This window comes from Cydia splendana, chromosome 4 (assembly GCF_910591565.1).
Source record: "Cydia splendana chromosome 4, ilCydSple1.2, whole genome shotgun sequence".
NCBI classification, from domain to species: Eukaryota; Metazoa; Arthropoda; class Insecta; order Lepidoptera; family Tortricidae; genus Cydia; species Cydia splendana.
The window spans coordinates 15,896,077-15,923,764 of record NC_085963.1 but is presented as its reverse complement, the minus strand read 5'-3'; the positions used below and the strand labels follow the sequence as shown (position 1 = coordinate 15,923,764).

The 27,688-nt window shown below is 39.9% G+C and overlaps 1 protein-coding gene and 1 long non-coding RNA gene across 3 annotated transcripts in view; one reads left to right on the top strand and one right to left on the bottom strand.

Annotated features, from left to right (window-relative positions):
* LOC134790029 (cullin-associated NEDD8-dissociated protein 1) overlaps positions 1-27,688 on the top strand; it is a 37,788-nt gene that overhangs the window by 8,603 nt on the left and 1,497 nt on the right. The window contains exons 10-21 of one of the 2 annotated variants that reach the window (XM_063760775.1): positions 10,777-10,937; positions 11,298-11,503; positions 13,097-13,281; positions 16,095-16,223; positions 16,592-16,723; positions 17,677-17,848; positions 24,377-24,525; positions 24,973-25,133; positions 25,615-25,813; positions 26,027-26,146; positions 26,885-27,022; positions 27,386-27,574. In XM_063760775.1, coding sequence (XP_063616845.1) covers positions 10,777-10,937; positions 11,298-11,503; positions 13,097-13,281; positions 16,095-16,223; positions 16,592-16,723; positions 17,677-17,848; positions 24,377-24,525; positions 24,973-25,133; positions 25,615-25,813; positions 26,027-26,146; positions 26,885-27,022; positions 27,386-27,574 — 1,941 coding nt within the window. Of the gene's footprint in view, positions 1-10,776; positions 10,938-11,297; positions 11,513-13,096; positions 13,282-16,094; positions 16,224-16,591; positions 16,724-17,676; positions 17,849-24,376; positions 24,526-24,972; positions 25,134-25,614; positions 25,814-26,026; positions 26,147-26,884; positions 27,023-27,385; positions 27,575-27,688 lie in introns of both variants that reach the window. The other variant, XM_063760774.1, reaches the window with a different exon arrangement.
* LOC134790057 (uncharacterized) lies at positions 1,900-5,624 on the bottom strand. The gene is made up of 4 exons (XR_010144150.1): positions 5,324-5,624; positions 4,896-5,039; positions 3,363-4,661; positions 1,900-2,743 (listed from the first exon to the last, which is right to left on the bottom strand). It is a non-coding gene; the product is annotated as an uncharacterized LOC134790057 (long non-coding RNA).

Below are 27,688 nucleotides of genomic sequence, written 5' to 3'. Positions count from 1 at the left end.
TCTCTCTGTAAGCATACTTGCGACATTAATATATATATAAAAAAAAAACAAAATGTATGGTACTATAGACCAACCGTTTAACTGAGTCCTCGCCTGCGCGGTACGGGGGCGACGGGGCGGGACGACCAAGGGTGGCGGGGAAGGTGCGGGCGGCAGGTTAAACATGGTGCTCGAATAGCTTTTTCAAATGTCTAGTTAAAAAAATAAAAAAGGCGGCAATTAAACATTTTTTTCACTTCTCATGCTCAAAAAGTGCACCTTTATGTCGTGCGTAGACGACATAAAATCGCATTTTATGCTCTAGAGCATAAAAGTAAAATTTTCTTCTAAGACTAAGGTAATCGGTCTCAACAGCCAAACAGTTAAAACATATTGCACAATTTTACTGAGCAATAAAATTGTGGAGTTTTTTTTGAGGAGTAGCGCGTTGAGTGAGTGGTTCGTTTTTAGGTTATATTTCCTTAAATAAAACAACTTTCCTTGTTTACTAATCAGGTGGTGGTATATTTAAATATAATACTGTAGGTTAATCCTATAGGCGTTTAGATGGATGGTAACGAGAAGGAGAAGCCTCCAGACGAGGCTGATAATGACATGAACTGGGAGATAGTCTCACGTAAACGTAACTTGGATTTGTCACCGACCAAGCTGGAGCCTTCTCCTAAAAAAATTGTAATCGACCCGTCAGAGGTCGCCAATCAATCGGGTAATACAATTAATACAGTGGAGTCGAACAACAGTATTGTGGTTGAGTTAAACAAAAATGATCCAGCCGAGACAAGTCAAATTAATACAGTTGATTTAAACAAAAATAATTCAGATGAGTTCAACCCACATTTATACAAACACCCCAGTCTAGACAGCAAACACCGAGAGTACAATGCCGAAGATGATGGACCATTTATAGTTCATGTCTCTAGAGAGTCTGCACCATCTTCCAATGCCTCTCTAAAACCCATCAATGTAGGCCTTTTGCTTACTCAAGCAAATGTTCATAATATCCAGAAAGAAGGTGGTATTAAATCAGTAGGTCGCAACAGAGTAGCAGTAACTTTCTCCACAGCAGCTGATGCAAATAGTTTCCTAAAACACCCGCTACTAGACAAACATAAGTTTATAGCTGATATTCCTTCATACCATGTGTCGCGTATGGGAGTTGTGCGAGGAGTTCCTTCGGATTGGTCGATGGAGGAGTTAGTCAACGGCACAAACCTCAAAGAAGGTAAAGGAAAAATCCTTAAGGCTCGACGACTGCAACGAAGGGTGACAAAAGATGATGGCTCCTCATCCTGGGTACCAACCCAGTCAGTGGTGGTTACTTTTGAAGGGCAATCTTTACCATCAAAAATCTTCGCATACTACACCTCACTAGTTGTAGAAGTGTATCAACTGCCAATTATTCAATGTAGGAAGTGCCTTAGGTTCGGACATATTCAAACACAGTGCCGGTCTGATGCCAGATGCTATAAGTGTGCACAAAAACACCCCGGTGATGGATGCAATGTAGCTCCAGAACATGTGACATGTATATTTTGTTCCGGCAGACACTTTGCTACAGAAAAAGTATGCAATGAATATGGTCGACAAAAGGCCATTAAACTTGCCATGTCTGAACAGAATATCTCATACGCAGAAGCAGCAGCACAGTTCTCAGCGGTTCGCAGGCCATATTCAGATGTAGCAAGAGTCATGTTTGAGCCGGTTACAGACTCTTCACGATCTTCCCAGTCCCCATGCCACCCTGATACTTTCATGCCAACCCCTCCGCCCACCACTTCATATCGTAAGACCGTATATCGAGCGCCCCGGACGAGGGTCTCCCTCTCCCCCGGTTATGATAGAGTAGCTCACAACAATATTGTCCGAACTCCCCCACCTCAACTGCCCAATGGCCAAGCTCTGAAAGATTCTTCTGCTTACAATAGAATCACTCCTAATGAAGACCTAATGGAGCTCTGTCTAAAATTCTTGACAAACATAATCGCTAAGTGGAGCGATTGCCTACCAGACGACGTTGCACCCTTAATGATCACACTCGCGGAAAGACTTACATTCCATAACGGCCCCCCCGGTCACATTTCTTCAGTGGAATAGTCGAAGCATTATACCAAAGAAACCTGACCTTATTCAGCTCATCAACAATCATGCTGTGACTGTTGCGGCCATTTCGGAGACATGGTTACGCCCAGGCTCCTTTTTCAGAGTGCCGGGCTTCTCATGTCTCCGGGAAGACCGCAATGATGGACGCGCCGGATGTGCGTTGTTCATCAAACGCGGTTACCCTTTCGCCCAAATTTCTATTCCCCCTCATTCGGATGGGATTAATGCCGTAGCTGCCAAGGTTATGGGCATTAATTTCATCTCTATATACATTCCCCATCCTGAAGTAGTTGATATATATGAATTAAAATCTATTCTCAAATCGGTTCCACCTCCTCTTATGATTTTAGGGGACTTCAATTGTCACAATATGTCATGGGGGTCATACCATTCGGATGCATTTTCATCAGCCCTGTTGGATTTATTCGATGAAATCAATGTGGGAGTTATTAATGACGGTACTCCCACGCATCGGGTATACCCAGGACAGAACCCCCAGTCAGTCCTCGATCTATCTGTGTGTTCTCCTAGTTTGTCTTCTTTATTATCCTGGAGGGTATTACGCCAGTCGTTCGGCAGTGACCATTTCCCAATTATTATCACGAAGCCTTCTTCTATTCTTCCAATTCCGTCCCCTGAACCTCTTTTAAAACACAAAATTCAATCAGCAGACTGGCCCAATTACGCATTATTTGTAGAGGAAAGTATGAAAGAGTGGGACACGAGCGAAATGGGTCAAGATGAAAAATATTTAAAATTTAAAAATGTGTTAATAGAGTCCGCCGATAAATTTATACCAAAAAAGAAACCTGCTAGACTTAAAATCCCTTCACCCCCGTGGTGGAACGCAGACTGTACGGCAGCCGTTAAGGAAAGGGATGCCGCTGAAAAAACTTTTAACAATTCCGGAAATTTAGATGATTACATTTCTTTTAAAAAAATCTCGGCACGTACAAAGCGCTTCCTAGCAAAGGCTAAAAAGGGGGGATGGAAGGGATTCTGTGAGAGCTTATCTCCTAGAACCCCTCCATCACTTGTATGGCGGAACATAAAGAGGTTCAGGGGTTCATTTCATCCAGAGTCTATGCCCACCACAGATGCTCCTTGGCTGGCCGACTTTGCAGATAGACTTGCCCCGTCAACTGTCCCTGAAGCATCCTGCTTGTTACTTCCCCCGCTGTCAGGCACCTTGAACTCACTGGACATGCCTTTCTCATATTCAGAACTCAGTCTAGTGCTTAGTGGATTGAGAAATACTACACCTGGAGAGGATGGCATACCATACTGTTTCCTGTCTAAGCTCAATTCATCTTCACAGGAGTATCTGCTCGGTATTCTAAACCATGCCTTTGACACGGGAGAGATCCCAGTTGACTGGAAGACCCAAGTTATTATCCCAATCCTAAAACCGTCTAAAAACCCAGACGAAGCTAGCTCATATCGCCCGATTGCTCTTTCCGCGACAATGGGAAAGATATTAGAGCATCTGGTTAAAAATAGATTGGAATGGTTTGTGGAAAACAAGGGTATTCTAGCTGACACGCAGTTTGGCTTCCGAAAGGGTCGTAGTACAATGGACAGCTTAAATATCTTAGCAACTGATATCCGACTAACCCTTTCAAAAAACGAATATCTGCTGGGATGTTTTCTAGATATCTCTGCGGCCTACGACAATGTCCTTCTTCCGGTGCTCAGGGCAAAAATGCTACATCTGAGCATTCCCGCGAAGATTGTACATATTGTCACCAAATTGTTCATGGGTAGGTCAATTAAAATTAGGAATGGTAATTCCTATTACCCACCTCGAACTTTGTGGCGTGGTCTCCCGCAAGGATCGGTACTCAGCCCCCTGCTTTACAGTATCTACACCTACGACTTGGAGCAATCTGTCCTATCCTTCTGTAATATCTTGCAGTATGCTGATGACCTAGTCTTATACACCTCAGCAAAGTCAATGGACAAAGCCACTGCTAGTCTTAATACAGCTTTGGGTTACCTCAAGGATTGGCTTGATGAACATGGTTTGACCCTATCGCCAACAAAAAGCTGTGTAGTGACTTTCAGTCGCAGAAGGACCATGCCTGACGCAGATGTCCGTTATGGTGGTGTGATGATTCCAAATAAAGAGTCAGTAAAATTTCTAGGTGTTATTTTAGATCATAAAATGTCTGGCACCTCACACCACAAATATGTACTGGGTAAATGTGAGAAAAATATTAATATTCTTCGAGCATTGTCGGGTGTCTGGTGGGGTTCCCATCCTTATTGCCAGAAGCTACTATACAATGCCATCATACGTAGCCATATAGACTATGGGGCATTTTTAATGGAACCCTGTAATAAGGATGGTCTAGATAAATTAGATCTTATACAGGCTAAATGTTTAAGGATCATACTAGGTGCTATGCTTCCCTCTCCCAAAAATGGCATGCAGGTGGAAGGTGTTGAACCGCCGTTGGCTCTACGCAGACAATACCTCGCCGACAGGTTCTTGATCAAAGCCAGCTCTTACAACAACCACTTGCTGCTCCCACGCTTGCAGGCGCTGGCACTGGAGGTCACTGAAAGTAGATATTGGACATATAAAGCCTTTCCCAGAATAGTAATTTCTTTTTCAAAATTAATTAATATCCACCCCACTTTATATCAATCTGGTGCTAACCCATTATTTGAAGTGGCGTTTGAGACCCTAATTTACTCACCAAAGGTCATATTAGACATAGGAATTTTCAAAGATGATCCAGGAGCAAACAATAAATTTAATAAATTTTTAGATAAATGGCAAGATTACTTACCGGTTTTTACTGACGCTTCTAAGGTGGATCCTGCAAGATGTGTGGGAGCAGCGGTGTGGATTCCACGGTACAATATCGTCCTTCCATTTAAATGTCCTCCTCAAGCGTCCATTTTCACAGGTGAGGCAGTTGCTATTCTTGAGGCTGTCAAATATGCAGACACACATAACATTAAAAAAACAATTATCTTTTCTGACAGTAGGAGTTGCCTGCAGGCAATAGTAGGCAATCAATTAAAATTTAAAGCCAAATTTCCTTTGATTCTTGAAATTAAAGCTGTGCTACGTAGGTGTGAATCGAGGGGCCTACATATTGTTCTCGGATGGGTTCCAAGCCACTGTGGTATTAGAGGCAATGAGGTGGCTGATATATGGGCAAAACGGGCGATTGAGATTGGTTCACTAAAACGGGAAACTTACAGTACTGACCTGTTGAGTTGTGCACTATCTGATATGTTTAATACATGGCAGAGGCAATGGGATATCTCTAGATTGGAGACTGGTAAACATTATGGCTGTGTACAACCTCGAATTACTCGAAAACCATGGTTCTATCGATTCCGTACTTCTCCAAAGTGGGTAATATCCACCATTTGCCGTTTACGCTTAGGCAAAGTATGTACTCCGTTATTTCTGGCTATGATTGGTGTCCGTGCGAACTCATTGTGTGAATGTGGGTTGGATGAGGGCAACTTGGACCACATCTTCTTTGCTTGTACAAAATGTAGCTACTCACTATACGATGTACTACCCGAAAATGTTCCACGACCTATATGCTTTAGCTCGCTTCTTTGCCACATGGATACTAAGCTAACTTCTATTCTAATTAAATATTTACAAACAAATAACATAAAACTCTAAATATTGTCTTATCTCTTCTAATTTAATGCGTATAATTCATGTCAATCTATACTCGTTTTATTCTAAACTCTATATTTCTATATTATATATATCGTTTTCTTCTCTTCCACTTCCTTCATGTTGGCACTACTAACGTTCTGTCATCCGCTTCCCGCTTTTTTGCTAATCGTTGTATTCGTCATGTGTTTGTCTGTGATGTTCATAACAATTATTTGTTTTTAGGTTTCCCCGACTACATCCTCCCAAAAATGCAAAATTATTATACCGAACATTCTCCTCACGTGTGAAAGTCAACACCGACATTGGCAAATCCACCCTGTGCAAAATTCCAGGGAGTAAGCCAGAAAAAAAAAAAAAAAAAAAAAAAAAAAAAAAAAAAAAAAAAAAAAAAATTGTGTAGATGACAAAACTTGTTATATTATTTTATTTTTGCTACAATTTATTAGAAATCCGTATTTTCTGTCATTAAATTTAGTAAATCACATAAAATAGGAGTCGATTATCGTTCAAAAATGCTCCGAAATGTTTGACTTGGCAGAAAACCAAGCGTCTGAAACTATGATCACATATTGAAAATAAAAAAAAAAAATTAAAAAGTTAGTTGGCGGGAATTGGTTATTGGTTATTGGTTGGTTCGAGGGCCTCCACTAACGTGTCGGCCCTCGAACTCACTCGTCCATCTTTTAGCGGGTTTCCGTCCTCTCCTACAATGTACTATTCCTCGCGGGTACCTAATGATTCTCCGATAAACTTTTAGCAGATCATTGATTCGCCGACAACGATTCGCCGAACATCGTTTCGCAGAGTCATTTATTTGTCAATGTAACTTCTGGTCAAATAACGTTACGTAGACTCTTGGTTCACATACCGTTCAGTTTGCTTCTGTGTAAATTCGCAGAACTATTATTGGACGATTTCCATTTGGCAGAGTAATCGTTTCGTTTAAGCAATGTTTAGTCCAATAACGTTTCACATTTTACATATAAGTCGTTATTTGCGAAACAAAAGAATGAAATAAAATATTATCATTTTTTAAGTAAATGCGTTAAGTATATGTAGTTACGAAGAAGTTAGCGAATATGTAGTGTCAAACTCGTGGTAAGGCTACAGTTGCACTTCATGAAATTGGTGGATTTCAGGAGGAAATGCTTGAGTTACTTTAAATACCGAAATCATAATACACAGTATGCCTTTAAAAATTGAGGGGTTCCGTCAATTCCTCATGGATTACAACATCAGATCAGAACCAAAATTATTATGGGAATACCTCGCAGGTAACTTTTTTCAAACAAAAAATAATAACTCAAATCGGACCATGGGTGCTGGAGTAATCGCTAAACATACTTTAAAAAAATCATCATCATTATCATCAACAATTATCATCATCAGGCGCACTTCATCAATAATTGAAATCTCACCTTATTTTATATATTTTTTTTAGCATTAGAAAGAAGGTAAGCGACGTTGACATGTCTTTTAACTGAAAAACGCTTTTTAAAAATCAGTAACTAAGTATTACTTATGAAAGCAGAAGAATATAAATGATCGTATTAGATTCGTGAAACAAAAGGCAAAATCTATAAGACTGCCGTAAGACCGGTCATGTTGTACTCGTATGGTTCGGAGTGCTGGACTGCACTTAAGAAGCACGAACAACAAGTGCATACGGCAGAGATGAAGATGCTGAGATGGGCAGGTGGGGTAACACGCTTGGATGAAATGAATACGTCAGAGGATCCTTTAAGGTAGCCCCAATAATCGACAAGCTGAAAGAAGGGAGACTCCGCTGGTATGGCCACGTAATGAGAAGGGACGAGAGCTACTCTGTAAAGACTGTGCTCAACATCAAAACACAGCCCAGGGGAAGAGGCAGGCCACCTGCCACGTGGTGGTCAACTGTCGAGAGGGATCTAAAGGCCCAAGACATTTCGCCAATGACAACCCGGGACAGAAGGTCCTGGCGCCGCTGCACAAGGAGGCCCGACCCCAGATGACCTGGGAATATGGGCAAGGACAAGAAGAAGAAGTATTAGATTCGTGAATGTTACATATTTGCCATGACTTATTTTTAAAAAGAGTTTTTCAATTAAAAGACACGTCAAGATTGTTTACCTTTATTCTAATGCTAAAAAAACGAACATTCAATATTAATACCAAAGGAACATTCGACCTATTGTGTTTCGACCAATGGTTTCTCGGGTAATTATGACAGTTACTAAATGATTATTCTACGAATAGTAAATATGCGTATCAATGTTCTGCTTATTGACTATTACTCTCGCAAATGACTATTATGCGTAACGAGATTCGGCGAATCGTTACTCTGCCAAACAACCCGTCTGCGAATCGTTGTCGGCGAAACAAAAATCGGCGTATTTTTTTTCGGAATATTAATAGGGCACCATTCCTCGCAATCGAAGTGAAAACCAGAGTGTACATCAAGGGCATAAATGTCAATTTTTACCCTCATCTACTATTTTGGTCTTCGCTTCGCTCAGACCAAAAAATTGCCTTGGGTAAAAATGGGTCACTTTATGCCCTTGTTGTACAATCTACTATATTTTATACTGGGTCAAGCAGATCTTGTCAGTAGAAAAAGGCGACAAATTTGAAAAATGTAGGCGCGAAGGGATATCATCTCATAGAAAATTTGAATTTCGCGCCTTTTTCTACTGACTAGATTTGCTTGACAGTCTGTAGGTTGTATTGTAGGAACAATTGCTTCATAAGTCAGAAACGCGCACGTGACACCCATACTATAGCAACATCCATAGACTACGAAAACCGCTTAGCGTTACTTGTTAGTCTCCATAGGCTACGGTGGCTAAAATCGGGAAAAAAACTATTTAAAAATTGAATTTAGCAAGGAGGAAGTACCAGGGCCTCATGAGTTACGAGAAGGTGTCGTTGACCAACCCGCCCTGGGGCGCGGGGCGCGGCGGCCGGGTCGCGTAAGAAGGTATCCCGGCTGCTCGCGTATCTTAGCTGTATACTTTTGGTTTGTTTACATTTATGATTCTACTAGTTTAACGACCCTTTAAATGACAAATAAAAATACGGGAGTAGAAAGTTTCCCCTTTAGGAAACCTCTTAATAACATTTAAAAAAACACAAGAAAAGAAAAAAAAGAAAAAAAAAGCAAAAAAAAAAATTTATAGGGTTGTATCTCCTAAACCATGCGCCGTAGCGCAAAAATAATAAAATGTTCGTTCCTCTGCAAGAAATCCTTAATTAATATTTAAAAAAAAAGCACAAAAAAGAAAAAAATAAATAACAAAAAAAACTTTATAATGCTGTATCTCCTAAATCGTACGTCGTAGCGCAAAAATAATCCAATTTTCGTTCCTCTGCAAGAAACCCTTAATAAATATTTAAAAAAAAAGCACAAAAACGAAAAAAAAATAACAAAAAAAAACTTTATAATGCTGTATCTCCTAAACCGTACGTCGTAGCGCAAAAATAATCAAATTTTCGTTCCCCTTTAAGAAACCCCTTAATAACATTTAAAAAAACACAAGAAAAGAAAAAAAAAAGAAAAAAAAAGCAATAAAAAATATTTATAGGGCTGTATCTCCTAAACCACAGTATAATAAATAGTACTAACGTACAGTATGGACACTCCCTGCCTCCCGTTGAAAGTGCCGCCCACCCGCTCTCGGTTACCTCTCAGTTACCGGCTGGCAAGGACGCGACGACGCGGTGCGCAGAGCGGAGGCCACGTAAAATATTAAACAAATATTTACAAATCCTTTTGTAATGTGCGTGTGTTGTGCTGTGTACGGTTGTTTAAGCTCTATAAACGACAAAACTAAAAGAAAGTTCCACAGATCCCATTGTATGAATCAAGGCAAGTAAAATAGAAAACTATTGTATAAATCGAGCTTAGATACCCACCTTACAGCATAATATGATTCTTATTTCTTCCTAATTCGCGCAATGATTTTTGGGTCATTGAGGTCATCGAACTTGTCAACAAAATGGCGGGAACCCTAGCACGTCTTTTCTCACTCACACAAGCATGGTACGCGTTCAACTACACGAGCTTAGACTGTGTGCGTAGGAACGCGTTTGTTTCATACATTTGATCGCCAGGTTCCGGGGTGTGCCTAAACCATGCGTCGTAGCGCAAAAATAATAAAATGTTCGTTCCTCTGTAAGAAACCCCTAATTAATATTAAAAAAAAACTTGAAAAAAAAAGAAAAAATCTAAAAATACTTTATAATGCTCTTAAACCGTGCGTCGTAGCGCAAAAATAATAAAATGTTCGTGCCTCTGCAAGAAACCCTTAATTAATATTTAAAAAAAAAGCACAAATAAGAATTAAAAAAAAAACAAAAAAACTTTATAATGCTGTATCTCCTAAACCGTACGTCGTAGCGCAAAAATAATCAAATTTTCGTTCCCCTTTAGGAAACCCCTTAATAACATTTAAAAAAACACAAGAAAAGAAAAAAAAGAAAAGAAAAAAAAAAAGCAAAAAAAATATTTATAGGGCTGTATCTCCTAAACCATGCGTCGTAGCGCAAAAATAATAAAATGTTCGTTCCTCTGTAAGAAACCCCTAATTAATAAAAAAAAACTTGAAAAAAAAGATAAAAAAAAAAACTAAAAATACTTTATAATGCTCTTAAACCGTGCGTCGTAGCGCAAAAATAATAAAATTTTCGTTCCCCTTATGAACCCCACGCACTGAATAACCTATCACATTAGGACATGAAACAATCATCATCATCAATTTTTATTATTATTTCATTGCATGTTTAAGAAAAGCACTATACATACCTGGGCGTGAAAAGGGGTTGTCGGCCTCATAACTATCCTATGCATTCGGCCGGCAACCCCTTACTTCCCAGCCTCTGTAGTAATGTACTATTACAAGCCTTGGCCGGAACAGGGATTGCAAGACTCGCTTTATCCGTCTACGTCTACTGCAATCTCGTCCTGCAGTCCCTTACTTCACGGCCTCTGCAGTAATGTACTATTTTGTGGGCATTGTTGTAAAATTGTGTTTATTGGGTAGGTGAGCGGCGTAGTCCGCGGCGCGCTACGAGTGATCCGCGGCCGCAGCGTGCGCGCGCGCGGCTGCGCGCTGGCGCTGCTGCGCGAGCTGCTGGCCGCCGCGCCCGGCTGCCTGGCCGAGCACGCCGCCCGGGTCATCCGCGCGCTCACTCCGGCGCTCACGTATGTTACATAGCCTCAGTAAACCGTACTAAACGTTGTCTGCGGAGCGAGTGATCCGCGGTCGCAGTGTTTGTAGCAAGGACTATTTGCTCTGTAACAACGCCCTGATGGGTATGGGATACATAAGTTACAGTCTGATAGTTGGAAGTTGTCGCGTGTATTTCCCCCCTCACGCACATAAACAAAATTAGTTGCATCTCGCTTATCGCATTAATGTACTAATATAACTTGGTTTACAAAATATTGTTTTATAATCTTCTTGGTTCGCATGACTTACTATTACTGACAATATGAAAGCTTGATAAAAAATATTGTTCTAAGCCTTTGGATGATATTTTAATGAATCGTGTGTTTATACAGGGACAAGACCACCGCCTCATCCATGAAGATCGAAACCCTAGTATTCGTAGTGTGCCTAGTCCGCGGTCACTCGCCGGAGGCTATGCGCTCGCACGTGGCGGCACTCATGCCGGCCGTGCTGGGCTGTGTGCACGACCCCTTCTACAAGGTCACCGCCGAGGCGCTGCGCGTGCTGCAGACGCTCGTCAAGGTCATGCGCCCGCTCGGTGAGTCCAGTACGAACCGTTGTTTCTTCGCGCCTGCGTGATTATACCTCGGCCACGAAACGCACACTTCAAACGTTTATGCCCGACGCTGACGCCGTCACCAACGCCACCATACATTTATTGACCAAACGTTAGTAAGGTGTCCGTTTCAGATTGCTTTTCTGCAGGTCGCATTTCTTCATCAACGCCTTCGCCTTCGACTGTTTTTTGACATGTTTTTACAGATAAAATGTAACATTGATGCATTTAGGCGGTTTGTTTACAAATTGCCTATAAGGAAACGCGAAAATCGAAATATAGTTATCTGCGTCTTTATATCGATCGAATATGCAAGAGTGACGGAGAGGTTAAATAACGAAATTTCGACTGCGAAGCGTCGAGGCTTGCGAAGGCCGAGCTCCGCGTAGGGCCGAAGGCCCGAAGCGTCACACAAGAGGGGGAAGTTGGAGCTTAAATACGACCCAATAGTAAAAGTGTCTTGACAAGCTCACGTCGGGCCTACGGCCGTAGACCTTCAGATTGTGATGAATTGTGGTATTGGCGCCCCCTACGCAGAGTTTCGCGTAATATTCCCTATTAGAACATGTGTCATGGAAAATATTGAAGTTTTATTTACTGTTAATTTTTTTTAATACCTGGGGCCTATTTCTCGTACGTTACAAGTCTTGTAATACAAGTGTGTATCTATGGTAACGCTTGTATTTCAATATTTTTTACAAGTTTCCGTTTCACGTAAATGTATAATTGTTACAAGAGCGGGGATAAAAGAGTTTTCACAAGTGTTGTTGTTTCACAAGTTGACAAACACTAGTAGATATTATATACTAAAATAGTAATTTCGTTTCTCAAAAGCTGTACTTTATACTTGTAGCTTGTGACTTATCACGAAATAATGAGGAGTCTCTATAAACTGCTAATATGCGTTTTTGGTAAAAATCGATTAATAAATAAATGAAGATATTGCATTTTTAAGATCTCAAACGTGTAAGTTTTGAATGCACTTCGTTAAAATCAGGAATATTATTTAAATTTAGCTTTTATTCTCCAAAAAAAAAACAGTAAACTCATTCCTATGAAATTATTATAATTGGGAAAGAACCAGTAAATGACCAATAACATAATAATTTTGTAATGAATTCACCCGTATTATAAAAAAAAACTGACCCACCCTGAAGCTTGTAAACATTCATAGAGTGACTGACGAAACTGAGTTTGATTTTACACTTGTAATTGATAATTTTGAGAAACGCTTTTCATTACTACTTGTATTATTATACGCTTGTATATTCCGAAAACACAAGTCAGCCATTTTATTTTCCTCTTATTAAGATTATGATGCATAACAGTGACATTGACATTAAGATAACATTTATAATGGCCATTGCATTTCCTTTTTGCATAGTAAACAAACCTATTTTCTAACTTTAGACAGCCGCCTTGTAGCACTTGTAGTAATCATTCCTACGAGAAACAGAATTAAAACACACTTGTACAATGAAATTTTAAATGTAAGCTTGTAGACTTGTGAACTTGTAACGTACGAGAAATAGGCCCCTGGTTAAAAAATGAACTTACTCTTTGATTTACTTGCAGAACCCTCTGAAGACATCGAAGATTCCACAATCGAGCCGCCACCAGAAGAGTTGCAACAGTTCATTCTGCCCATGTACGAGTGTACCCTCGTGCGGCTCCGGGCCACGGACATGGACCAAGAGGTCAAGGAGCGCGCCATCGCGACCTGCGGACAACTGCTGTGCCATTTCGGTGACTATTTACAGGTAAATAAGGTTTCTATTAATTTGATACATCTTGCCCATTTTCGAATGCATCATTTTGAGGGAATAATAGGTTCAGGAGCGCGGTATCATGACATGCGGCTAGCTGCTGTGCCATTTCGGTGACTATTTACAGGTAAATAAGGTTTCTAATCATTTGATACATCTTGCCCATGTTCGAGTGTTCATAGTTAGGGAAAAATAGGTTCAGAAGCGCGCCATCGTGGCAGCTGCTATGTCATTTCGGTGACTAGGTCAACAAAACTTCTATTCGTTTAATCTGCCCTGTCTATGTATATGTGCACACTCGTGAGGTTTCTGGCCACGGAAATGGAACAATAGGTCAAGGAGTGCGCCATCACAATATGCAGCCGGCTGCTGTGCCATTTCGGTGATTATTTGCTGGTTTAAGAGCGCTATTACATTTCGGCGTTGAGCGAGTTTAGGTATTTTACGCGCTGCGGCAGGCCGTGCGAGCTTAGTATGCCGATCCCTTCTACCACACTCGCACTACAATGATGGATTAAACATTCTTGATCCTTCGCGAAGCATATTGAAATCAACCATAACAACACTAACTGTGCTTAACTTTTAAAGTACGAAAATACTAAATGCAGTGCAAATGTGTGCAGTGTTCATAAATTAATTTTTCATCTATTTTTGACGATTTTTGACCCCCCCACCCCTCAAATCATCCAAAAATCATGCTTCGGATGACTCTGTTTCCTCCTACGTCATACTACCATCATCCGATGTCCAGACCCCCCCCCCCCCCCCCCTCCTTCCATTTGAAACGACGTAATTTATGAATAGCCCCATACTCGTACTTATGAAGGTATAAGTATTACTCGAAATAAATTATAGGTACTCGCTTATTTACATGTTTCGTCATAGCATTTGGTACCTATAGGTTGTAAAGTTTGTATCAACGAGGGTTTAAAAACGAACTAGTATTGAGGATCTGATGATAATGATGATGATTAAGGTGGTCACGGATACCAATCAACCATGTAGTAACATGATTAGGCTCGTTTGATTCGTCTCAACAAGATCTTTGACACTGAAGATACACAGGGTCTGATGATGGAGCTGGAAGGCGGCCACGGGTACCAGTCTATCATGTAACTAAACCACTTCGTGTTTGGGCTCGTTTGATTCGTCTCAACAAGATCTTTGACACTGAAGATACACAGGGTCTGATGATGGAGCTGGAAGGTGGCCACGGGTACCAGTCTATCGTGTAACTAAACAACTTCGTGTTTAGGCTCGTTTGATTCGTCTCAACAAGATCTTTGACACTAGGTGATACACTAAACACGAAGCCCAAACACGATGCCCAAACACGAAGCCCAAACACGGAGCCCAAACACGAAGTGGTTCAGTTACGTGATAGACTAGTACTCGTCGCCACCTTCGAGCTCCATCATCAGACCCTGAGTAGTATCTTGTGTCAAAGATCTTGTTGCGACGAATCAAACGAGCCCAAACACGAAGTGGTTCAGTTACATGGTAGACTGGTACCCGTGGCCACAGTCCAGCTCCATCATCAGACTCTGAGTACTAACTTTTGTCAAAGATCTTGTTGCGACGAATCGAACGAGCCCAAGCACGAAGTGGTTTAGTTGCATGGTTGATTGGTACCGGTGACCACTTTCAGGCTCCATCATCAGACCCTGAGTACTATCTTGTGTCAAAGATCTTGTTGAGACGAATCAAACGAGCCCAAACACGAAGTGGTTTAGTTGCATGGTTGATTGGTACCGGTGACCACCTTCCGGCTCCATCATCAGACCATGAGTACTATCTTGTGTCAAAGATCTTGTTGAGATGAATAAAACGAGCCTAAACACGAAGTGGTTTAGTTGCATGGTTGATTGGTACCGGTGACCACCTTCCGGCTCCATCATCAGACCCTGAGTACTATCTTGAGTCAAAATTAATACATATAGAATGTCAGGTCGTTTCAAATATTTTTAATCCTGTCCGGTAGTTTATTAAACTGTACCATTATAAATTATAATACTATAAAAACAGTGCTAGGATCAAAGTCTCTCGTTGCGGTTTACACGCACACAGTATAGCGTTTTACACGGCGCCCGCCGCACACAATGATAAAAAATCTCGTTGTCGCCGTTGAAAATGTGCGGAGCCGACCGACACACGTCCTGCCTCTACAAGCTCTGCCGCGGCACTGAGCTGGCGCAGCGCGCGTCATCGGTAATATAGAGTAGTTTTCAAAAAATTGCCAAAAAATTATAGTAGAATTTCATAAACACTAATGTATACCAACAGTATAAGCAAACGTTGCAGATTGCTTGAGTATGAAAATGACTTCGATATTAAGTAGATTTTCGTAGGAATTGACACTTGTTTCGGAGAGAAAATTGAGTTCGTTTTACTTTGATTTTCTCTTTCTCAAAGGTGTGTAGGAAAAATATCGTTTGATATGCCTAAAGTACAGGGTATTAGTAATACAAAATAGCCAGGTTTAGCAGAGTAAACTTCTCAACATTTCCAAATAAGAGCTTGCCATTCAGTGCTTCACGGGGTTTTTCGGAAACGACCATCAGAAAAAAAATCATTACTAATTTAATAAGTCCTTTTTCTAATATTTACAACGATATTTAAAAAGATAAGAAGACGCTTTTCCTGGAACAAGTACTCATTGTTTCTAATAATGAGCACAAAGTCCTGAATTTCGTCGACTAGTATCATCAATTTTGCGTTATTTCGACTTTTCTTGTAAGAGCGCTCTTAAGGCAATATGTATGCTGCACACTGGTACCAAACATATCAATGTTTTTCTTTTGTTTTAGAATGAGCTTCCCGTATGTTTGCCAATATTCTTGGAACGCCTACGCAACGAAATTACGCGCCTAACTACGGTAAAGGCTTTAACTAAAGTGGCTGCGTCTCCGTTGAGAATTGACTTGAGGCCTATCTTGGTAAGTATTGAACACGTTTATACCAGTACTAAACAGAAATCTGACTCCTTGTGATCCTAATTTAATTTAATAGGAAACTTCATCATTTTCCTTAAAAGCATGTGCTGTCCCCTACAGATCGCGCACGCTCTATTGCGCGTAATTGCGTCTGCCATCGAAAAGTGAAACATACCATTATGTTAGGCGCTAATAAACAGGGGGCTCCTGTGCTGCCACCTAATACTTCATGCACGCTTCCTATAAAAATATACCGTCAGTTTTCATTGAAATAAACATAAAGTAACCAACTGAACCGAATACGCCCCTGCTATAATAAAATTCAATTGTTTTGTAAACTACCACTTGCTGATTTATTTAATTTATTTCAGTCTGAAGCTGTGCCGATTCTAGGATCCTTCTTAAGGAAGAACCAGAGGGCACTGAAATTATCGACACTGGTGTTACTGGACACATTGGTGCAAAACTACAGCGACGATATCAGCATAGAACTTCTTGCAAAGGTAAGTTAAAATATAACTTACTTTACTTAACTTACCTTACTTTTATATTATAAAAAAAATGTGTAGAGAAGTGTCGTTCCGTCGACATCCTAGTAAATTCGTTCGGTCCTATCCCATTTCACAGTAGAGTCAAAATAAATAAAAAATCATGTATCAAATTTTTTGCACCTTTTTTTGTTACATGTTTATAAAAACTTCATATATGCCATGTTTAATGTTAGATGAGACTGTATTTATGGCTGAAAATCTCATAAACATTAAACTGGTACATTTTTAAAACATTCGAATTTAATCTTGAGGTGTGTACCGCCACATAATAAATAATAGTACTAGGTACAGAAGACTCACTCTCTAACAAAACGCGTCTGTTACGTTCAGGACATATATGGCCGCTAGGTGGCGACAGCGCCACGCTCGGCTTATGCCTAGCCACCAAAATTGGTGTGGAACGGATGTACTTTGAGCTACCTGTAGCAAAGCGACGAAATCGCGGAGTGAGCCACGCTTGGTACCGCCCTAAAGGCCGTAACACACTATCGCACCGCACCAAGGTCATTGTGCGACGCACCGATAAGTTAGAGCGAGAAAGAGATATCGCTTTCTCGCTCTTACTTATGGGTGCGTCGCACAATGACCTTGGTGCGGTGCGATAGTGTGTTACCACTATAAGAATAGAAACTTATGTCTTTTGCACATAGCGCATTTTGAGACGCGGGCTACAAGTTCCAGTCGCTGGACTCTCATTTCTTTGTACTGTTATTCACATGATATTTATAACTCCGAAAATGTCTAAACGCCTTATCAGTTGACAGTTCAATTATGACAATCGAATGTCCGTCTTGCTCATTGAAAATATAAATGTTTAAAGTTCAGATATATCTCCCTCAGCCGGATAAATGGGTAATATGCGTCGGTTACATGTTCGTTTAGTAAATGTTAGGTGATGTATGCAGGTGCTAGTAGAAGTGCCGCCGCTGGTGTGCGAGGCGGACCTGCACTGCGCGCAGACGGCGCTGACGCTGGTGCGCGGCGCGTGCCTGCGCTGCCCGGCCGCGCTCACCGCCGACGCGCGCGCCGCGCTCACGCCCAACATCCTCGCGCTAGCCAAGTCCCCGCTGCTGCAAGGTTAGCCACATCTATACTAGAACCCCCCATGGGGCTTAAATGCAGCGCTCGATTCTACTCGCCAAATCGAGCTACTTTTACTATGGGACCAACACCGAAATCGCGAAAAACTTTTTGGCTTTTCCATAAATACATCGACATTTGATTAGCCAAAATGTATGAAAGTCAGCTTCGATATAGTGATTGGCCATTGACCAAATCAATCAATCAAAATATACTTTATTCATGTAGGCCTAGCAACAAGCTCTTATGAATCGTAATTAATCTTAATCTAATTATCAGAGCAATTTATTGATGTTAATATTATTCCATAATAAAATTGGATTATTATACATATCAAATTTAACACAAAGAATTTCACAAAAGGATCGTCAAACATTAAAAAGATTGTATAAAAAAATACTAGTCTAGAATTTCTAGAATAAAATCTAAATGTCAAAAAAAAAAGCATAAGTAACGAAAGAAGTAGATAGTATTACATCGGAATATCCATTTCCTCATCAATAATCAAATATACCTAATAAATAAATAATCATTTCGAATAACAATTAATCCCACGTTGTAATATCATTCATGTAGTCTTGTGTGGTATAATAAGCTTTAGAAATAAGTTTACGCTTTACATAATTCTTAAATTTATTAATAGATAATTCAGTAATATGGTTTGGAAGTTTATTATAAAATCTTACACAATTACCCATGAATGATTTTTTAATTTTATGGAGCCGAGTGAAGGGCACTGCGAGCTTATGTTTATTTCTAGTATTAATATTATGAATTTCACAATTTTTCCTAAAATTTACAATATTTTTATGTACATACAGAATATTCTCATAAATGTATTGACAGTGCACTGTCATTATGTCAATTTCCTTAAATTTATCTCTAAGTGAGTCTCTATGGTTCATTTTGTATATTGCTCGAATAGCCCTCTTCTGCAGAACAAAAATGGTATTTATCTCTGAAGCACCGCCCCACAGTAAAATACCATATGCCATAATGCTATGGAAGTAACTAAAATATACTAATCGAGCTGTTTTCACGTCAGTTAACTGACGGATTTTGCTCACTGCAAAAGCTGCAGAGCTCAGTCTATTCGAAAGAGTAGCAATATGGGGACCCCACTGGAGTTTAGAATCTAAAGTTATACCAAGAAAAACTGTACTATCAACTAATTCCAATTCCACAATGACACTTGTTTGCACATGCCTTACGTTACTACTAGTGACAAACTTAATACATTTAGTCTTTTTCTCATTTAACAATAAATTATTAACATTGAACCAATTTACTACTTTTGAAATGGCATTGTTTACATCATTGTAAGCTTGTTGCTGTCGTTTGACTTTGAAAATAAGTGAGGTATCGTCTGCAAACAATACTATATCATGGTGGGTCTTAACAAGGAATGGCAAGTCATTTATGTAGATAAGGAACAGGAAAGGCCCCAATATTGACCCCTGTGGTACACCCATAGAGACCAATGACCCAGGTGATCGCTGTCCATTCACATCGACCCTTTGTATTCTACCATTTAAGTAGGACTTAAGTAAATTCAGTGCCGATCCTCTAACTCCGTAATAATGAAGTTTCCTGATTAATGTTTCATGACAAACACAGTCGAAGGCCTTAGATAAATCACAGAAGACACCTAAAGCATCTCGTGACTCCTCCCAGGCATCGAAAATATGCCTAATTAGCTCAACACCGGCATCGGTTGTTGAGCGACCCCGTGTAAAACCAAACTGCTTATTATGCATCAAATTATTAACGTTAAAATGTCGTACTAATTGAGAAAGAACTAATTTTTCAAAAATCTTGCTAAATGTTGGTAGCACAGATATCGGTCTAAAGTTAGTGGGGTCAGAGCTGCTACCAGATTTAAATAAAGGAATTACTTTACTATATTTCATTAGATCAGGAAACTCGCCGCAATCAACACTGTTGTTAAATATAACTACCAAGTCAGGCGCTACAATTTCTACTAAGGATTTGACAGCATGGACAGAGACTCCCCAGAGGTCATTAGTTTTTTTGACATTAATTGATTTAAACGCCTTTATTACATCTGAGGTACAAACATGTTCAAAATGAAGGTCTCCACAACACTCTGGAGCGTTATGTTTTAATAATGTAACAGCAGATGAGGGTGATGAATTTAAATCCTTAGTTGTGGATACTGGTACCTCGGTGAAAAATTTTTCAAATTCTGTAGCTACTTCTAAATTGGAATCTATAATTTTGTTATCAATGTTTAGTTTAAGCTCTTTAATTGTGTGTTTAGAGCGACCAGTCTCCACATTTATAACTTTCCAGGTTGCTTTAACAATGTCGGAACTACTTTTTATTTTCTGACTTAGATAATTTCGCTTAGCTATATGACAATCTACTTTAAACTTCTTCGAATACTCCTTCACATGTTCTTTAAATTCATCACTCTGATTAAACCGCCGTTCCTCATATAAGGCATACAGTTCACGTCTTCTTTGATGTAAGTCCGCAGTAGCCCACTCACTAAAAACTGATGCACCACTAACTACGACCGATTTTGAGGTGAATATCGCATTATAATGATCCATAAAAGTGTGAAAGAATGAATTATACATACTATTAGGACTCATATCGGAAGACAAAAAGGGTAGCGCCTGAACTAAACTTAGCTTCATTCTTTCCACGCGGTCCGAGGTTACTGGTACAAAATTTGTTTGTTTTCTCATGGTATTTTTCCTTAATGCGTCAAATACCATTAATTGACCTAAGTGGTCTGATTCTAAATTGCTGATAACTTTTTTAGCAATAGGAAAAATATCTGTGAAAATATTATCTATACAGGTTGCACTAGTAGCAGTCACTCTAGTGAGCTCCATAAACATGTGGTTGAGATTACAAGATTTAAAAAGATTCAATAATCTACAAGACATTGTTGAATTTTCCATAATATTTACATTAAAGTCGCCGCATATAAGCAATTTCTTACTAGAAGATGATATTTTAAGTAGGGCAGATTCCATTATGTTTTCAAATAATTCAAAATTACTTAATGGCGGCCTATACACACAGACAACAATAAATTGCTCTAATTCTACTGCACTTAGTTCTATAGTCCGTTCAACAGACATGGATACAATGTCCTTACGTTCCTTAAATTTTAACTGACTATTTAATGTAATTAATGACCCACCATGTATGGAACTAAGTCTGGTGAACGAACTTCCGGCCTGGTGATTATTAAATTGGGGCATTAATTCATTATTATTTAACCAATGTTCAGTAACACATAAAATATCAATATTAAAATCATTCAAAAATAGTTCTATCTGTAAATTTTTTCCTCTAATACATTGAATATTTTGATGCACCAGGTGGATATACTTTCCATGTTTGCAGTATTTTTCATTATATTTATTTAAAACTAAATTGCCAGAGACAGAATCTTTTGTCTTAACAGCTAGTTTAAATCTATTAAATCATTGGTTATGACTGGAACCAATTCCATGTTCATACTGGGCTGCTCAATAGGAGCAGAATTGTCTGCCAAATTCTTGGCAGACATGTCAAGTAAATATGATAGCGATAAAGCTATTTGTCTTTTGTAATAATTTGAAAGGCAACACTTGCCTTTAGTCAAAAACACCATAGGCATATGGTATTTACTAACAAAATTGTTAGTGTCAATTATGCTAAACTTACTACTATATGTACAAAGATTATATAGAGATATATTTAACTTATGTCTAGTGGTATTTTCTGCCTCTGACATTTGCTCACAATAGGGGAATGTGAAAAAAATAATTTCATGCACTGCAAGCGAGTTTAACTGTTCAAAGTATTTAATTAAATTATTTTTGTTCACATTACCCCTATTCCCCATAAGAATAAGCAGTGTTGTCTTAGAATTAATATTACTGTCATTTAAAATTTGTTTTAAGATATTTTCAAAGCTACTGTGAGGCAGACAATAGGCCTGTTGCAAGTAACAAAGAATCATGGAAATAATGGTTTCAAAGAAACATATATGTTAATATGATTCTAAAAAATGGCCCAATCTCAGTATAAACTGAAGGATTATTAAGATATTCAATAAAATAAAAGTGCAAAATTCTCCAATCGGCCATTATTACTGAAACGCCAATCAGAAGCATTCCAAACAGTGACGTCATCAATCCATAACATATTTCTTAGAGCAACATAGACAACCTCATTGACCGAAATCTATACGTCCTCACCAAAGAGTTCGAAAGGTGCAAAAAAAAATATTATTTCGCCACTAAACATTCATTACGTCCAATAAATATTATTACACGATATAAAATAGATATCTATTTGTTATTATTTAAATAAAATGCTAAATAATACGATATTTCAACAACAAACTTTTTTAATTATTTGGCTGAATGGAACTATCATTGCCATGTTGGCTGTCGTAATTAGAAAAAATGAAAAATTAAAAAGTAAAACCGGCGCTCGGTGATTTTCACTCAAAATTTACATGTATCTAAATAATTCATCTTAAACTGCAACCGTGTGAGAGTTTTTGTGTAAAATGAGTTATTGTGATAAATTGTTGTAATGTATTTATCATCCCTAATCGTAATATATGGTGCTGAATTAACAATATCATTCGGATTCAAGGGAAATTCGTAACTGTAAGTATGTAAACAATGTCTACCACCCTACCACCAACTAAATGATGACGTCACAAATGGCATGCGAGGCGTTTTCGCGCGAAGTTTAAACTAGCTATAATAAAATGCAATTATCTATGTTAAATCTTATGAGTATAGCTGAAATATTGTGTTTTCGGAACCAATACAAGTGTACCGACAATAATAAAAGGGATTTCAAAATTTGTCATCAGGCCTATTGCTGATTGTACTAAGTCCCTTTAGGTAAAAGCTTAAAAATGAGCTCATATTGCTTCCAATTTCATCAGAATACATAATAACATTAGGTTTAGGTGTGCTTTGTTGTGTAGTGTGGAAGGAGCTATTATCATTTACATGCTGTTGTGGTAAACCGTCACACAGGCTTAGGTCGAGTAAACTGGTCGACGAATGTTCAGTCACTTGCTTACAAGTACATTACTGGGCATTGGTCAGTGACTCAAACCGTTCTGAATTAAGCTTAATCTGGGATATTAAATCATCCATGGCCAAAGAATATTCATTAATCACCTTTTTAGAACTCTCATTTATTTTTTCTAAGGATTCTATGGAATCCTCCAAACTCTGAATTTTTAATTTTAAAGTCTGTGTGTCGGTTTCATATTGCAATTGACTATTTTCTAACTGGGCAGAATATAAATCTAACTTATCCACTAAATTAACATTAATTTTACAAAATCTCAATTTTTTAAAAAACAATTTATTTATTTTTGACAAGTTTTGGTTTTTTTTTATTAGTCTATTTAATTTAATATATTTCTTTAGTTTGTTCCCGCTGCAATTTACTAACCTTGGTGTGGTAGTATCATAGGCTAAATCTGTAGGGGCCACAAGGTTTTCAATTGGTGCGGCAACCAACTGAGAGTCGGGCCGGACCAGTTCTTCGAACAAGCTCTGAGAGTGTGCCACTGCTGCATTGTGGTGGGCCTCCTGTAGCTCATAGATTTGTTCGTGGGCGTCGTGCAGTGCTCTCTCCAATGAGTTGATGTCCTTCAGGGCCTGCTCATACGCAGCACTACACTCAGTGAACCTGTCAACCGTCTCCTGAAGCCGGGCCCGCTCTGAATTTACATTATTGTAGTCAGCTTCTAATGAGCAAAGTTCCTTTTTAAGCTTATCATTGCTATTAAGTACTAATAATAGTTCCTTCTCACTGTCTTCCCTTTCACTGAGCAATTGAGCACAAGATTCCTTGGATATTTTCAACTCCAGCAAGGTAAGTTGGAGTTTATCAGTCTCCTGCTGGCGAGCCGCTGCGGCTGCTCTGCGGGTAAGCATTGTAGACAGTTTTGCAATTGAAATTAAACCCAAAAATAAACAAGGAATCGCTCACTCAAGCTAAGTGATATTTAGGTACGTACTTACGTGAAATAGTGACGATTGACTGTATCTACACTGCGTTCTAACCCTGTACAATGATCAACGCTTTATTATAAACACACTTAGTAAATATTAGTGATAAAAAAAAACCCAGAAAGGAATCCAAGGCGAAAGCAGGTTTCAAATTTATAACCTGTAACGGCTACAAATCTGAGATATTACAAGACACTAGTAAACGTCACTAAAGCACTTCACTTATTATGTATACATAAAACTTAATGTTAAAACTATTTGATTAACACTTTTAATGCTTAATATTACATGAAATATCATTAAAATTAAAATAATTACAAGGGACCTAGCAAAATCAGCTGCTTATCGTTTGACAGCCGGGGTTGCCAAAGTGGCTAAATATACCGTACACACCTTTGCCACCATAGACGTATGCATACATATATATTTGGCCACTTTGGCCGGCAATATCTATTTGATGCTGATTTTAGGTACCACATTTGGTTAACACTATAATCTAAGTTTTTCACAGGTGGAGCGCTAAAGGCGATGCTGGGCGTGCTGAGTGCTCTCGTGTCGGCGGACGTGGCGGGCTGCTCGCGGCGCGAGCTGCTGGCGCTGCTGGTGGCGCCCGTGCACCGCGTGCACGAGCACAACGCGACCGCGCACCATATTAAACAGGTGATGCGGGTCATCCATTCTGTTCTACTGCTCTAGCACTGGAATATGGCTCCTTTAGCCTCCTTTGAACTTTGAACGCAACAGCTGACTTACAACGAACCATTGGAGACGCTTAGTCGCTTCGGTCTCCTTGACTGAACTCATTATAGGCAAAGCCAACAATACGTTTTTCCATAGAGCGTGACGTTGTACTCAGGCAAGGGGCCATCACAGCATCAGGGGAGGGTCCAAAAATGTTTTGTGTGATGTAACTGCTGTAATAACTGTGTAACTGATGTATATGGACGACGTCCAATTTCAAACGAATAATAAGGCCTAAGCTTACGTTAGTTTCGGTCAAGGCAAATTCATGCTGATTGCGCATTCGCCTTGGGAGGCCTTGACGAAGCGTCTCGCCTAGTTTGTACCCAGCTTTTTCTTCGGAACTAACCTAAATTTTCGTCACAGGCATTCCACTCGCTGGCGAAGTGTGTAGCGGCCGTTGTAACGGAGGGCGGGTCGGACGCGTTAGACGTGGTGCGCGGGTTCCTGCGCGACGCCACGCAACCCCCCTCGGACGCGCACCACATGTTCGCGCTACTCGCCGTAGCAGAGATCGGCCGACATCTGTGAGTCTCCCCTTCATAGACAATTATCCTTCGGCTTTGCGAAAATTGTAAAGCTTACACGAAAGTGTACGAGTTATGCGACATACAGAGGATTACGATCCGGCTATATTTCTGTCAAACAGAGTACGTTTTACACGGACAAGCGCCTACCACGGTACCGTCTTTACCACAGGACATTTCCCGGTATTTTATTTATTTCTCGGAAACCGTTCTCAAGTTTCTTTTTAGGGCTTCGTACCCAAAGGGTTAAAACGGGACCCTGTTACTGACTCTCTGTCACCAGACTGTATCTCATGAATCGTGACAGTTGAAATTGCCGCTATAACAACAAAATACTAAAAAGTACATAACCCTCGGTGGGCGAGTCCGACTCGCACTTTTCCGGTTTTTTTTTAATATCACGTCGGTAGTAAACAAGCATAAGGCCCGCCAGATAGTAAGCAGTCACCGTAATTTTAAATATTTATCGCACTTTCCACAGAGATCTAAGCTCCATCCCGAATCTGAAGGAAGTACTCCTGGCCTCTTTCGCCCCATCATCAGAGGAAGTGAAGTCGGCAGCGAGCTACGCCCTGGGGTCGGTGGCCGTCGGCAATCTGCCCGAGTTCCTGCCCTTCATCCTGAGCGAGATCGAGGCGCAGCCGAAACGACAATATTTACTTCTGCATTCGCTTAGAGAGGTCGGTTAAATGTGCATGTGCGCATGCGAGTTCTCGCATCGACTAAATGAGCCCTTATGGTGGTATTCTACCTATCCAATTTTTTTGTAGGTACAATGTGTATTGCGTCAGTGCGTCTCACAGCAAAATGCTTTAATGAGAGAGTGACGCACTGACATTGGACAAATAAATTGGACATGTGGAATACCACCCTTACAATTGGTACTTTTTCAGATAATCTCGTGTGAATCATGTACACCAGAAGGCGTAGAAGCGCTCAGGCCATTCATACCCGAAATCTGGGTACAGCTATCGAAACACTGCCAATGTGCGGAGGAAGGATCTCGTAATGTAGTAAGTATATCATACTTTTAATTTTGATATCATACATTTAATGTTGTTAAATTTGAAGAAAACTAAGATTAACTAGACCTCTAGACCAGTCATTAAAGGACTATGCGTCAAAATGGTCCCAATACCAACAGAGTTGAGAATTAGGTCACTAGATATGTATTTCTATTTACTTAATTTCGTTCTATGCGCACCAAGCAGAATTCCATTGCAGAACTGAGATATTGGTATTTTAGTCAAAATGTCGTCGCCCTTATTACCTGGGCAAAAGAGTCCAGCCCGGCGGAGCACGAACATCTACCCTGCATCAATTATTTACTTACTAGGGGGCTGTCCATAAATTACGTCATCGATTTTGACGATTTTGGACCCCCCCCCCCCTAAAATCATCCAAAAATCATGCTTCGAATGACCCCGTTTCCTCCTACGTCATGCTACCGTCATCCGATGTCCAGACCCCCCCCCCCCCCCCCCTAATTTGAAATGACGTAATTTATGAATAGCCCCTAGGACTCTATTGCCTAGGTAATAAAAGTGAGGACATTTTAACTAAGATACCAATAAATTAGTTCTGCAATGGAATTCCGCTTGGTGACCATATAACGAAATGAAGTACATAAAAATACCTATTTAATGACCTAACTCTCATTTCTGTTGGTTATTGGTCCAGACTCCATACAAAGTTGCCCATGGTCCTAACTTTGGGTCAATGTATAATGCCTTATACTTTTTCTCTTGCAGGTTGCTGAATGTTTAGGAAAATTGTGTCTGTTAGAGCCTAAAGAATTACTGCCGCATCTCAAGGAGTTCCTCCAGTCGCCTGAACCACTCACGAGAACAACCGCCGTCACTGCTGTCAAGTTCACAATCTCAGATCAGGTATTTATCGAAAGCGTCTGTAATACGATATAATAGTGTCACGTATAAAAAACAACCTATCTGTCAATCTTACTCTATGTCCCCTAAATCTTTGGACTTACTACCATGGCAGAAATACAGTACATAAATCATAAATTTAAATAACCAAGGCTTTTTCCGCGGTAATACACAACCATTGTTCTCGTCATCTTTCTCGTCGAAGCGGAACGAGGCAAGTTTGATGTATCTCATGTAAACTTAGCTGCAGAGACGTCTAACTCCTCTGCATAAAAGTTTGCTAGGGCGTCTAGGGCTCCTTTTGGCGTTACCAGTGCTCTCACTTTTGCGTTTACAAATCCTGCTAGAATAATGTTATATATTCAGCCGCAAGCGATCGACCCGCTGCTCCGCGCGTGCATGTCGGAGCTGCTGGTGCCGCTGCGCGACCCGTCGCTCGGCGTGCGGCGCGTGGCGCTCGTGGCCTTCAACTCGGCCGCGCACAACAAGCCCTCGCTCATCCGCGACCTGCTGCCCAGCGTGCTGCCCACCATATACCAGGAGACTAAAGTCAAGGTACACTTGTGTTTCCGCAAAGCTAATTAATGACCGACAAAATCGTACTAATGTATTACAATTTCTTTACCTTATTACTTCCCCATACTCTCACCCATCTTTACCAAAAATTTT